The sequence below is a fragment of the Zootoca vivipara genome, chromosome 2 (genome assembly GCF_963506605.1).
Source record: "Zootoca vivipara chromosome 2, rZooViv1.1, whole genome shotgun sequence".
In the NCBI taxonomy this organism is placed as follows: domain Eukaryota; kingdom Metazoa; phylum Chordata; class Lepidosauria; order Squamata; family Lacertidae; genus Zootoca; species Zootoca vivipara.
In genome coordinates this window covers 114314026-114326876 of record NC_083277.1, presented here as the reverse complement: position 1 = coordinate 114326876, position 12851 = coordinate 114314026, and the positions used below count along the sequence as shown (strand labels likewise).

Genomic DNA, 12851 nt, shown 5'->3' with positions numbered 1-12851 from the left:
TTAAAAAAAATTATAGCCTATTTGTTTGCTGCCTTGCTCCTCCTTTTTTGGAGAGTAAAGATAGAAAACCACCACTGCGATGCATGCCCTGATACCCCCACACAGAGCCCTATTTGTTTAGTCGCAGCCTTTGAGAGAGCTGCTCCACGCCCTGCCCCCACACCCCCGCCATATTCCTGCCCAAGCCTGCTGCTCCACGTCAGAGCGGTTTCCACACCTTTCCCCCGAGCCTGTCCCACGCTGGAGCCCTTTCCCACTTCTGCCCAAGCCCATCCCAAGCCAGCACCTCCTCACGAGACGGGGGAAAGATGTGGAAGGAGCTAATGCAGCTCTCCTACGACACAGGTGAGTTGAGATTTTTGTGTTAGATCCAACTCCTGTTCAGGAAAGTCGGAGGCGCCACTTGCTTCTAACCTCCCATCTGAAGCAGAGTTCTGTGTAAGCGAAAGGCTTCTCTCACCTTCCTTTGCTATAAAAAAGCAAGCTTCATACTTGATTGGTGCTGTGTTACAGGACTTCAGCAGGCATAGGCAAGATAATTGTGGGGCTTTCAGGAGGTGGGTACTTTCATGGAATGGGTATTTATCCACACGCCTCTTAAGGGCTGAACCGCTTGTGTATGTGTCCCAGTGTTTCATCACTTTGTGTCTTTACATCTGAAATTGTGAATGCTCTCCCTTGGAAAGTATTTGAGAACCGTGTGGGTCTTCTTTGATTAGAACTAGTAAAATAACCCGATGTGTGAAGTCCTTGGAAGAAAGGCAGCATCTCAGACACTAATAGCAAATTCATTATCCAAGTGTGGCTCCTTCTGCAGTCTGCAAAGGCACCACCCACCTCCTAGAGGGAGGTATCAGCAGTCTTGAGGAAATCCCAGGGTTTGCAGAAGTTCAAAAAAATCTTTAGGGGAACGGAACTTCTAAGAGAGGGAAATAATAATAAAGAAAAGCCAGTCTGATGATAATTGAGCACACTAAGTGAACATAGCAATGTAGATGGTTAGAAAGAGGGAGGGGAGCAGAGGCAGCCGGGGCAGGACTGGAATGGATTATTCTGCAAAGGGGCATGGCTGGCTGGCTCCACGCGGCATCGTTTTGCTACTAGCACCACTTGGAAAATTAAAGAAAGGAAAATGAAAACCACTTGTGTAACGACTCTTCCGCACGTGCAGGATATCTCTGGATATTTCTGTATTCATCAAGTAGGGTGGTCAACTTTTTTTCTTGGCCTTCCTCCAATGCCTTTAACAACTCGATAGCAAAAGAGAAACTTCGCAGGGGAAGCTTTCTCCATCACCGCACCTGCACTCTGTTGAAAAGCTCCGGCTGCTGTATTTCTGCTTTTCAGGCAGCTGTTAAAAATCAGGAGAGCCTTGCCAGGAAAAGAAGCTGGCAGTCCTATTGTTGAGCGGCGATGGATATTTTTGGGCAAATTAACCCTAAGAATCATACATATCCCTGACTATTCAGGGCATGCCTAGATACTGTAAGTGGCATGCAAATACAGGATGGCAACGATGAGCTGTATATGTGGGGGTTCGGTGAGGAGTTTCAGTGTTTCCTGTACTTGACAGTGTTTCATCCCATACTGGTCTTGTCTCTCTCAGTCCTCACAGCCAATAGGAACCTGACTGGCTATGTAGCTCTTAAGGAGGTTGGGGCAGACTATGTTAATTGGATTAGACAGAGACCTTGGACAAGAGGCTCAGGGTCCCCCCCCCCACAAGCCTGTCAAAGGCAATGCAGCAAGCAGGAGAAAAGATCTTTGACTTGTCTGTGCCCTATACTTCCCTGCCCTTGAGGATTAGACATGCTCTGCTGTCTACAAAGGGTTTTCCCATGCTCCACAGTAACATCTACCTGGTGTATGTGGGCGGCAGCTTCTCTTGGCTTAGCATTACCATAAGGTAAAGGTAAAGGGACCCCTGACCATTAGGTCCAGTCGTGACCGACTCTGGGGTTGCACACTCATCTTGCATTATTGGCCGAGGGAGCCGGTGTATAGCTTCCAGGTCATGTGGCCAGCATGACAAAGCCACTTCTGGCAAACCAGAGCAGCACATGGAAACGCCGTTTACCTTCCCGCTATAGCGGTACCTATTTATCTACTTGCATTTTGATGTGCTTTTGAACTGCTAGGTTGGCAGGAGCTGGGACCAAGCAATGGGAGCTCACCCCGTCACAGGGATTTGAACCGCCGACCTTCTGATCAGCAAACCCTAGGCTCAGTGGTTTAGCCCACAGCGCCACCTGGGTCCCTTAGCATATTAGCATTAGCATATTAGCACCCTAATACCCATTTTGTGGGTATGAAGAACCTGTGGCCCTCCCAGAGGCAGAGCAAGGTGGGGGTGGTCTGCCCCAGATGTCATCCTGGGGGGGTGACATCGCTGTGGGCACGCTGCTGCTAGCTCTGCTTCTGCCCATCTCTATGGGCACTGTGCGGCACGGCCTGTCTCTAGCCCCTATGGGCGCCCCAGATGTTGTTGGACTCCCAACTCCATCAGCCGCAGCATGATGGGAGCTGTAGTCCAGCAACATTGGGAAGGCCACAGGTCCCAACTCCTTGTATGTGTTGCACCAACATGGCTACCAATTTTGGAAAGCTCCCTCCTCCCCAGAACAGTCGAATCATCCATATTTGTTTTTGTAGGTGCTTCCAAGTCTTACAGTGGGGAGCACCATTCTCTGGGGCATCCCCATGGCAAATGCAACAGGTGCTTTGTGCCTCAGACAGGAAGAACAGCCTCACTCATTGTGGTAGAAAGGACCCTCGAGCAGATAGGCATTCTGTCTCCAACAGTGGCCAGCCAGCCATAGGCACCTGAGAAGTTCATAAGCAAAGTTATGACAGAGGAGGTTGTCTCTACTCATTATCAAAGCTCTATGGTTGTTTGGCATGGCTTCATTTTGATATCAGAGCCAGAATCTGTTTATCCTCCACCCACTCGGTTGACTAAGAATACTGTATGTTCTTAAGCAGTCACAAGATTTGGCGAAGACACTGGCCATCATCCCATCTTGTGGCAACGAATTCCACAGGTGAATGTGCAAAGGTGTGAAGTAATTTAAATGTTTGCTTATGTAATTTGTAGAACATTGTGTTTATTCTGTGCATATAATATTCTAGCTGCTATTGTCACATACATAGTTTGGTCATCTTTGGACACATCCTAAGCTGCATACAAACTCATTTTGAAGCCTGCAGTGCTACGGGGCTTCAAGATGCATAGCCCGCCCTCATTTGCAGGATAGTAAAAATGCAAGTTTTATATGTAAAAGGTGTGATTTTCAGAAACTGCGGGAGATTGCAAAATCCAGCTTTCCTTGGCATGGAATTTAGAAATCATGCCGCTGCTGATAATGATAGTAGTCATATTTTAGCATTCTCCACCAGGAGCCCTCCAACGAACCCTGCTGCTCAGGCAGAAATATTCTTGGACCCCTTTCTCTCCCCCACCCTCCGGCGGCACTTTTTCTCCAGAAGTGAAGGCGCGCAAAGAAAGGACCGGCCTGCAGAAAGCGTCTCCGCCTCGTCGTGGCGCGCGGGCTGCTGTCCTGCCACGCCAGGTGTGTGTGCGTGTGCGTTCGTGCGCGCGCGCTCGTTCTGACGACCCTCAGCAAGGTTTCGGCGGCCGGGGCGGGCGGCGTGGCCCAGCGCGCGCGGCGCCCGAGAGGCGCCCGAAGGTGGTGCGTTTCTACCTGCAGCTACCACTGCGGGGAGAGCGTCGTGGGCCGGCTACGCAGACTTTGAGGGGCAGGCGAGGCAGAAGGAGCGGGTTGAAGAGGGGGGGGACCCCTCCCGCTCGAGGGCTTGGCGCTGAGTGTGTGTGAGTGTTTTCGGCGAGTTGGCTTCGGCCCGCTCTCATTGGGCGCCCGCCTTTGCGCCGCGGCCAATGGCGAGCCGGAGAGGGCGCGCGAGAGCCGCCTGCCGGGGGGTGTAGAGGGAGGGGGGGAAGCGTGTGCTTCGCTGCGCTGACATTTTTTTGGCGATGCCTCCTGTTACTCCGGCTCTGCCGCTCGCCAGCCCTGCTGCAGCCGGCGCTGCTCCTGCGCCGGCGCTGCTACTCCGGCCGCCGCCACCGCTGCTGTCGTCTTCTTGCCCAGCTCGCTCCTAGCGCTACTGCTGCCTCCGCCACCACCACCACCAGCAGCAGCACCGCAGCGGACACGGGGGAGGCGGAGGCGGAGGAGGAAGAAGAGGAGGCGGCGGCAGCTGATCCTCTGCCTCGGCGGCTGCCTGCCATCCTGCTGCGCCGCTGCCAGACGTCAGGTGCTGCTCCGGCAGCGTGAGCTCAGCGGGGATGATCCTAGGTGAGTGACGCTGCTGCCTCCTCCGGCTTCTGCACATCCCTCCTGCCTTCCCGCCTGGGTCTCATTCACTTTTTTTCCCCTGGGAATCCCCCACCCCACCCCGACACCCGTCCTGGGGAAAATCCCTTACTTATTTCCAAGGCTCTGATCCCTCTCCGATCAACCTCTATGGAGAAGATCCTCCCCAAATGAGATCTTTGGCTGCCTGGGATATTCGCGAAACGAAATACAGAGGGGGGGGGAAGGGGGCAATATTTCCTATTCCTTAATCTCTCAGCCGCTGCGCCGTCCCAGTGATGCTGCATAGGGCAGAATCTAGACTCCTCTCCCCAAGATCCGGATCGGGAAAGGACGACCGTGTGAATGCCGGGTTGCAGTGCTTCTCGGGTGACGAGTGAAGGGCAATGCTTGGAAGATCGTTTTGCGCGCTCTCTCTCTCTCTCTCTCTCTCTCACACACACACACACCCTATTAGAAAGGGGTTTGTGGTATTACGAGGGAACCCGGCACCTTCCTCCCATCTAGCATTGCATTGCCCCCTCTCCCCCTCCCCAAACACAGCTCAGGTCTGCGTCACAAGGTGGAAGTTATTGAACTGTTCTGAACAGCGCTTCTTGGGGCAGGGGGTGGGGAGAGAGAAGGAGGCACGGGGGCTGGCAATGCGGTGTCGGGAGCGTGGGGGGCACGGCAGAGGAGGGGTGCATTGGGGCAAATGTGGGGGGCAAACCACCCAGGGGACAGAGACAGAGCAGCCAGGGCACCCAGATCTCCAGCAAGTTGAGAAACACGAACCCCCCCCCCGACCTTTGCGTGGCTTATGGAGGGTCTCTCTGGTGAGCTGACCCCAACACTGGGTTGTTTGCCCAGAAGCTGAAGAGGAGGGGTGTGGGGGGGGAGAGAGAAGCTAGTTGCCAGGCAGGAGACATGGGGGGGGGGATTGAGAGAGAGAGGGAGAGGAAAGAGATGAGATGAATCCCTTATTCTGACAAACTGTCCAAAGCTTGAAGCATCAGTGTTGACCTAGATCTCTGTGTGTGAGGGGGGGCAGAGGCTCCTCCTCCTCTCTCTTCCCTCCTTCACAGATGCTTTCCTTTCCTGTTCCATGTGGGAGAAAGACAGGTCTGCTGTTTGAACCGGCTCCCCATCTTAGGTGGGGCTGCTTAGCAAACAGGTCTTTTCCTTTCTCTTTCCAGCCCCCCCCCCCCCAACAGCACTGTCATTGAGCTGAATAGTGGCTTGGTTGCTGAGCCATTGGGAACAAGGAACAGGAAGTGGGTATGGAGCTGAGAGCGGGGTTGCAATCCCCTAACGCAGGTTAGTTTCCCCCTTTAGGTACCCTTGCGTACCTAAATGAGGATGTTAAGGTCCTGCAAAAGGTGGTCTTCCTTCCTTCCCAAGCAAAAGCGGGGAGTAGTTTTGATCTGTGTCAAATGGCTGTGAGTACATGACCCACGGTTCTGGGTTAATTAATCTGGGCCGAGGGACATGTTGTTGTGAATGCAGTGAAAGAACAGCACTCCCCATCTTGGCCAATCTGGAGGTACAGCTTTGTTGTTTAGTCGTTTAGTCGTGTCCGACTCTTCGTGACCCCATGGACCATAGCACGCCAGGCACTCCTGTCTTGCACTGCCTCCCGCAGTTTGGTCAAACTCATGTTCGTAGCTTCGAGAACACTGTCCAACCATCTCGTCCTCTGTCGTCCCCTTCTCCTAGTGCCCTCAATCTTTCCCAACATCAGGGTCTTTTCCAAGGATTCTTCTCTTCTCATGAGGTGGCCAAAGTATTGGAGCCTCAGCTTCACGATCTGTCCTTCCAGTGAGCACCCAGGGCTGATTTCCTTAAGAATGGATAGGTTTGATCTTCTAGCAGTCCATGGGACTCTCAAGAGTCTCCTCCAGCACCATAATTCAAAAGCATCAATTCTTCGGCGATCAGCCTTCTTTATGGTCCAGCTCTCACTTCCATACATCACTACTGGGAAAACCATAGCTTTAACTATACGGACCTTTGTCGGCAAGGTGATGTCTCTGCTTTTTAAGATGCTGTCTAGGTTTGTCATTGCTTTTCTCCCAAGAAGCAGGCGTCTTTTAATTTCGTGACTGCTGTCACCATCTGCAGTGATCAAGGAGCCCAAGAAAGTAAAATCTCTCACTGCCTCCATTTCTTCCCCTTCTATTTGCCAGGAGGTGATGGGACCAGTGGGAGGTACAGCTACGGTGCATAAAATATATCCAGGGATGGATCTGCCCCTGGAATTCCAAGCTGGAGCAGATCTAGGCTGCAAGGACAAGCTGGGCCAATGCCTCAGGTGTATCTCTCAGCTATGCTAAAGTGTATTGAAAAGAGAGGGTGGGAGGGAGGGAGGGAAAGACTTCACTTTGAAGGAGGTGCACAGAGGAAGCTTGTCCTCTGTTGAGTGATACCCCCCACCCCACCCGCATTCCAGTAGACATAATTGAGAGCCTTCTTGATCCCCACTGCCTGGGGGCATAGATTAAATTGTAAAGGAGAGGCTAGCAAAGAAGTGACAGACCTTACAAATGAAACTGGGTGGGGGGAGAGATATTGTCTTGGTTATCTCTTGGGTCGTCTAATGTGCTCTTGTTATGCTGCTGAGCACAGGAGAGGGGTGGGGAGCAATGTTTTAATTTCCCTAAGCAAGCAAGCAAGAAATCTTGAGCCAGGCCTGTTGGGCTATGATCTAGTCGTAGTCATCGTACCACACAAGGAAGACCTTGGGCAAAATGCAACTAAAAAAGATAACGTCCAGCATGCCTGAGTGATGTCCTTCAGAACCCCATCCTTCTCCCGGTTGCTCTTCCTCCCAATGACAACCTCCTATCCAGCTCTGTAGGTGCCCATCTTGACCTTGCAAAAATGAATGCGCTTTGGATTGCCTCTTGGCAAATCTCTCTTTACTAGCTGCCTGCCTGCTTTGCCTTGACAAATGCAGGCATTCTCTGCACTCCACCCTGGCCCTGCACTCCAGCATAATTGGCCCATAGCTGCCAAGTTATCCCTTTTTTAAAGGGATTTTCCCTTATGCTGAATAGGCTTCCTCGCGAGAAAAGGGAAAACTTGGCAGCTATGAATTGGCCCCTGGCCTCTGGCCTGTGGCAGTGGTGTGGCCTGTCTCTTCCCAACAAACCCCCCCCCCCATCACTATGGATCACAATAACTTCCCCTTTTCTGGATGTCTTGCATCTCGGAAGGGTCCTGAGGAGGAGCAAAGGTCTAGCTTTTGGGTGTCTGCTGATCTGTTACCCATGTTGTTCAGACCTGGCAGCCACTTGCCTACCTGTCTCACTTGACTCATTGATAAAGGGGCTCAGTAACTTTGCCTTCCTTCCATTCACAGTCCTCGCACTTGCATCCTTCGGCTCCGCTATTTCCTTTTAACTGATTTGGGAGAAGGGCTGTGCATGCAGGTACTTCTCTATGTAGGACTGGGGAAGAATCCCTTCCTGAAACTCTGGAGAGCTGCTGCCAGCCACTGCTGACAATACTGATTTAGATGGACCAATGGTCTGACTCGGAATAAATCAGCTTCCCATGTAAGAATCTGCCTTGGGGATTGAAAGGATTAGTGGGAGAGGGGAAGGACTGACTTTATCTCATTCTTGGGCCTCCAGGCAAGGCTTGGAGTTTGCTGGGGAAGCTCTTGCTCCCTCTGGTCTGTGCTCACAACCCTCCTTCTCTCTTGTTGCCTTTCCCCTTACGCTCCCTTGCCTCATTCTAATTCTCCACTCTGTCCTAAACTTCCATCCCCTTCCCTCACTTTCTCTTTTCTGTATCCATCTGACTCTCTGCTCCAGCTCTGGGTTTCATGCTGCTGGGTAGCTTGTGTGAGAGAGACATGGAATTGGGCCAGAGTCCCAGGTATTTCCCAGGTAGGTGCCAGACTTGCCTCCTGGGTGGGAAATGCTGCACAAAGATTCCATGGCGCGGCCCTGTGGCCTGTGGCTTGGTTTTGTTTCAGCTCCGGCTAATGCAGTTCCACTTACTGACCTGGGCTGGAGAACCCATGGCCCTTTAAGATGTTGTTGGGCACCACCTCCCATCCCCCTGCTAGTATGGCCAGGGGAGGTAGGAGTTGTGGTCTCCTACAAACACCTGGAGGACGACAGGTTCCCTGTCCCCAACTTATTGTTCTTCCTCCCACTTCCTCCTTTTCCACTGGGGAATCTTGCCATGCTCTGGCAGAGACATTGCAGCAAAGATGCTCCTCATCCCAAATCCAGAGGATTCCCAGGTTCAGTCATTGCATATGGCTTGGAATTCCTCTGCGTCAAATTCCAACACAGTCTTGGGCTTCATTGGGCACAGTTGCACAACAGCCAGCTTCAGTCCTGATCAGCCATTGAGAGGATTTGCAGATGCAGGTGGCAAGCTACTTTGCGACAGAAATAGTGGATAATAGTGGTCAGGTGGCTGTGCTCTGAGCTGTATGGTCATTCCAGTGAAGATTTCTGGGAAAGATGGTGGCACAGGACAAAACGCACAGGCTCCATGGCGAACACCCTTGCTGCGGTGATCACGGGCCGTGGAGTGTCTCCAACAACACTGTTCAGAGGCGGTGTATGTAATGGAGAGTTTAGAGAATGGCAAGGGTGCCTGTAATATAGGTGATGAACTATGCTAGTAAGATGAGTGAGTTGGTCTTGGGGAATGGGATGAGCAGCTGGTGAGTACAGGGCAACAGAACAGCAGTGAGTGTGTCTAGGAAAGGGGATAATAGTGTAAAGAGCAATGCCAGCCACTAACTGGGGTGGGGGAATGCCATGCAGTGCCGAGGGGCTGATCATAAAAATGTGCTGTGAAAAGCAGCAATGGAAGTCCTGTGAGTAGTGTTGGTGCCTGGCAGGGCCATTGCGGGGCAGGAGAGCTACCCACTCTACAACATCAAGATGGACCGTGGGATCCCAGTTTATCAAGTGTGCTCTTGGGGCAGCAGCTGGGCCTGAAATTCAGCCCCTTTTCTTCCAAAGACTTATTGCATTACTACTACTACTACTACTACTACTACTACTACTACTACCGGCACGAGACTTTGCAGGTTTATTATCTTCCCAGACCATTAGATTTAGCCTTGCACACATAATGTAAACTGTCCAGTGTGTCCCAGTGTGCAGTTTGCTATAATCCCTGGGAGTCCAAACTGAATTTGGCCCTCCTTGCTCAGGCTGGCTGGGGAAACTGGCCCTGGTGCTGTTTGCATTTCAGCTCCCTTGCCCAGTTTCTCAGCCAAATTTGCTTTGTGCTGCCTTTGGCATAGCTGACTGGTTGTTGTCAATTATGCCAGAGGCTGAATTTGTCCAGGATGCGCTGTTAAAAGACGGGTCTCGCTCGTCTTTTGCTTGGAATAGGGGACTGTCTTTTTCTTTCTTTCTAAGAAATCAGACTATTGGCCTGACTAGCTTAGTATTGTCCACACTGACTGGCAGTAGCTCTTCAGTGATTCAGGCAGGGGACATTCCCAGCTCTACCTGGAGATGCCAGGAATTGAATCTGAGATCTTCTGCAAGCCAAGCACTACCACGGCACTGCAGTCCTCTCCTGAACTGCCCGACACCTCTCTTATCTCATCTGTTTTAAGAATGTGGGAAGAAAGGGGGTTGGGGGGAGAGGAAAGGAGTTTGGAAACATCTAGAAACAGAGTCAAAAAACAGCGAACATCCCAGACACTGGTGTTCAGGGAGAAGATGGAAGAGTAGGACTCAAAACGGTTGCGTTCTTTGACAATGGCCTTTGGCTGACGAAGTTATGTGAAATAAATATAGCTCATTCTGTGTCAATTTGTATCAGTCCACATTAAGATCAAAAGTTCAGCTTTTTGTCCTGAAGGGAAACGGAAAGGAACATCAGCAGAATCTAAAGGGGAATTGTGTGTGTGTGTGTGTGTGTGTGTGTATCAGAGATAGAGAGAGAGAGAGTCTTGTCCAGGTGGCTCCAAAGCTTCTCTTAGGTGTCTTAGGAACTTGTAGGTCTAGGTTGGAAATGAGAAGTGGGATCTGTGGCCTGTATTCAGTTCTAGTCCTATACCACACAGAGTGGACCCATTGGAATTAATGGACACATATAACTTAAATTTCATTACTTTCAATGAGTCTACTCTAAGCAGGACTGGGACTGGAGAAGGTTGGCCCCCTTTAAGTCAGTGGCATCTTGCAGCACACGTATCGCTCAAGGGTCAGGCTGCCCCTGCTGCTATTGGTATAGAAGGGCTCAGTGTTTGTTTGTTTGGTGCTGGAGCAACTTCAGAGTTCCCTTTTCCCTCGCCACAACACAGAGCAGGACACTGACCAGATTTTCTATCGTTCTTAATGGAAAGCAAATGAAAATACACCGTGTTGGAAATGAACCACAGGCCCTTCTTCCCTGTGGCTCTGTGCAAACTCTTCCATGTTGTGTGCCTAAATTAGTTAGCTTAAGGCTTCAATGCCACAGTTAGGACTGGTACTGATGTTGCACTTCTTCTTTGATGCCAGAGTTTTCCAGCATCCTCCTGATTTAGGTGGCTGCCTTTCGGCCAGGATGTTGTAACTAGACTCAACCTTAGCTTATTATAAAACAAATAAAATGTCTAAGCCTTCTGTTAGGCTGCTACAGCAACAAGACTCTGGGCCAAGCTGCCTATGATCAGGAGCTGAACTTTCTGTGCGTTGAAAGAAGTCCTTCTCTCATGGGTATTGTTATTCTCTTGATGACTCTACTGAACTTGGGGACTCTCTTTTCCCCAGCATCTGTGGTGGGATAGGCAGCGTGTTGCCCTCCAGGTGTTGCTGAACTCCAACTCCCAGCCATTGTGGCCAATGCTCAGAGATGATGGAAGTTGGAGTCCCAACAACTACTAGAAGACGCCAGGTTGGCTATCCCTGTTCTATGCCATTCTTTCTTATTTTATGCCAGTGGTTTGTCAAGCTTTAAACCTTTGGCAAACCCTTTTCTTATTGGCTTGGCTGCCAAGGAACTGTGTCCATGCTGCCAAGGATTCTGGAACCTGTTCCATAGTATACGTTTGGTACATGTAGGGCATTGGTCCAGACGCCTGGCCTTCACTGTGTGTTGTCCCATGTGAACTTAAGGCACACTAGTTAGAACAGAGGAAGGGAATCAGATGTTGTCTTGGACCCACAACTTCCATGAGCTCAATCCAGCATAGCCAATGGCCAAGGATGATGGGAGCTGTAGTCCAAAAATATCCAAATAGAGGCATATCTCCATCTCTGGTTTAGATGGCTCCCATGTGGCTGTTAATTGCATGATTGGTGGACCAGCTCTCATTTCAGGTGCTCTTGTCTGCCATTTCTTGCCCTCTCAATCAGTACCCCCTGAAACGTTTCTGCAGGACTCCAGGGATCACCCAAACACAGTCTGAAAACAGCTTCTCTTGGGTCTGCAGCTTCCCCTCTGCCAGCAAGTTCCTTGAAAAAACTGAACACTGAAAGCAGAATAAATTACATAAGAGTAGGCCAATGCATGCAAATTGTTTTGATAACTGAATTTGGGTTTCCTGCACGCAGATTATATGGGGGAGGATTATTTCATTGTGGACTGCACAGGGTTGTGATGTGAGCAGAGTGGCAGCAAAGGCTTGGCCGTCCCTGGGCTTTGCTACACCAGCTCTGTGGGGGCTTGAATAATCCCTCAGCTGCTAAGTCCAGCTGGGAAGCGGGGTTAAATGAGGATGCAGATGGGATCGGCAGGCAGCAATAGCAACAGGCCCTGACCCCTGATTTGACTTGCAGAGGCTGTTGTCTTCCCTTGTCCCCATTCCTAACTAGTGGTACAGAGAGGGAGCCAATGTGGTTCAGTGGGGGAATCCCAGTGGAGGATCCTGACTGTGCCACGGCCACCACAGTTTCTTATCTGCAGAACTGAAATCTTACTGCCCTGTGACTTCTCTCCCCTCCCCTGCTTCCTAAGCATGTAGTGAAGGCAAATAAGACCTTATTTGTTACATAAACCAGCATGATCTGTGATTGGGAATGATGGGAGCTGTAGCTCAACAGCATCCAAGATAATCATGTTGCCTAGCTCGGCATTAGACCATGTTGGCAGGATGGCAAGCTTCTGGATTTCACAGAATTATTTTATGTGAAGAAGATTTCTGTGCAGCTTGAAAGCATGCTTTACTTATCATACCAACACAGCTGGATCAAGACACCAGGGGCCTTCTTTGAGCATTTTGAACCCTGACTTTATTTTATTTTCATTGTAAACAAGAAAAGGAAAGGGGAAAAAGAATTGCAGTGTGAGAGCATCCCAAAGGTGTCCCTGAAACTCTTCCATTTGGCAATATGCCTTTTTTAATGGAAGGAATTGGCTGTTTTGAGACAGCTGCTACTTGGATGAAGGAGACTGGGTGGTAGGCTCTCCCATTCTTCTCTTTCATGCGTATTGGCTTGACTCAAGCAGGGTGTTGCATTCAAATGATGCTTTCTGTAATTGGCCACCCACTAGCAGCTGCTGGTGCTGGGAATTGATCCTGGGAATCTTGATCCCCAACATTCCAGTCCTATTTCACTTAAATGATGT

General features: G+C 50.6%; 1 protein-coding gene across 4 annotated transcripts in view; it reads left to right on the top strand.

Moving 5' to 3' along the window:
- Positions 1 to 270: 270 nt before the first annotated feature.
- Positions 271 to 12851, top strand: part of ZNF385A (zinc finger protein 385A) — a 147120-nt gene continuing 134539 nt past the window's right edge. For 3 of the 4 annotated variants that reach the window (XM_035099965.2, XM_035099949.2, XM_035099939.2), the window contains exon 1: positions 271 to 345. In XM_035099965.2, coding sequence (XP_034955856.2) covers positions 309 to 345 — 37 coding nt within the window. In that variant the 5' untranslated portion in view covers positions 271 to 308. Of the gene's footprint in view, positions 346 to 3943; positions 4314 to 12851 lie in introns of those variants that run through there. The other variant, XM_035099957.2, reaches the window with a different exon arrangement.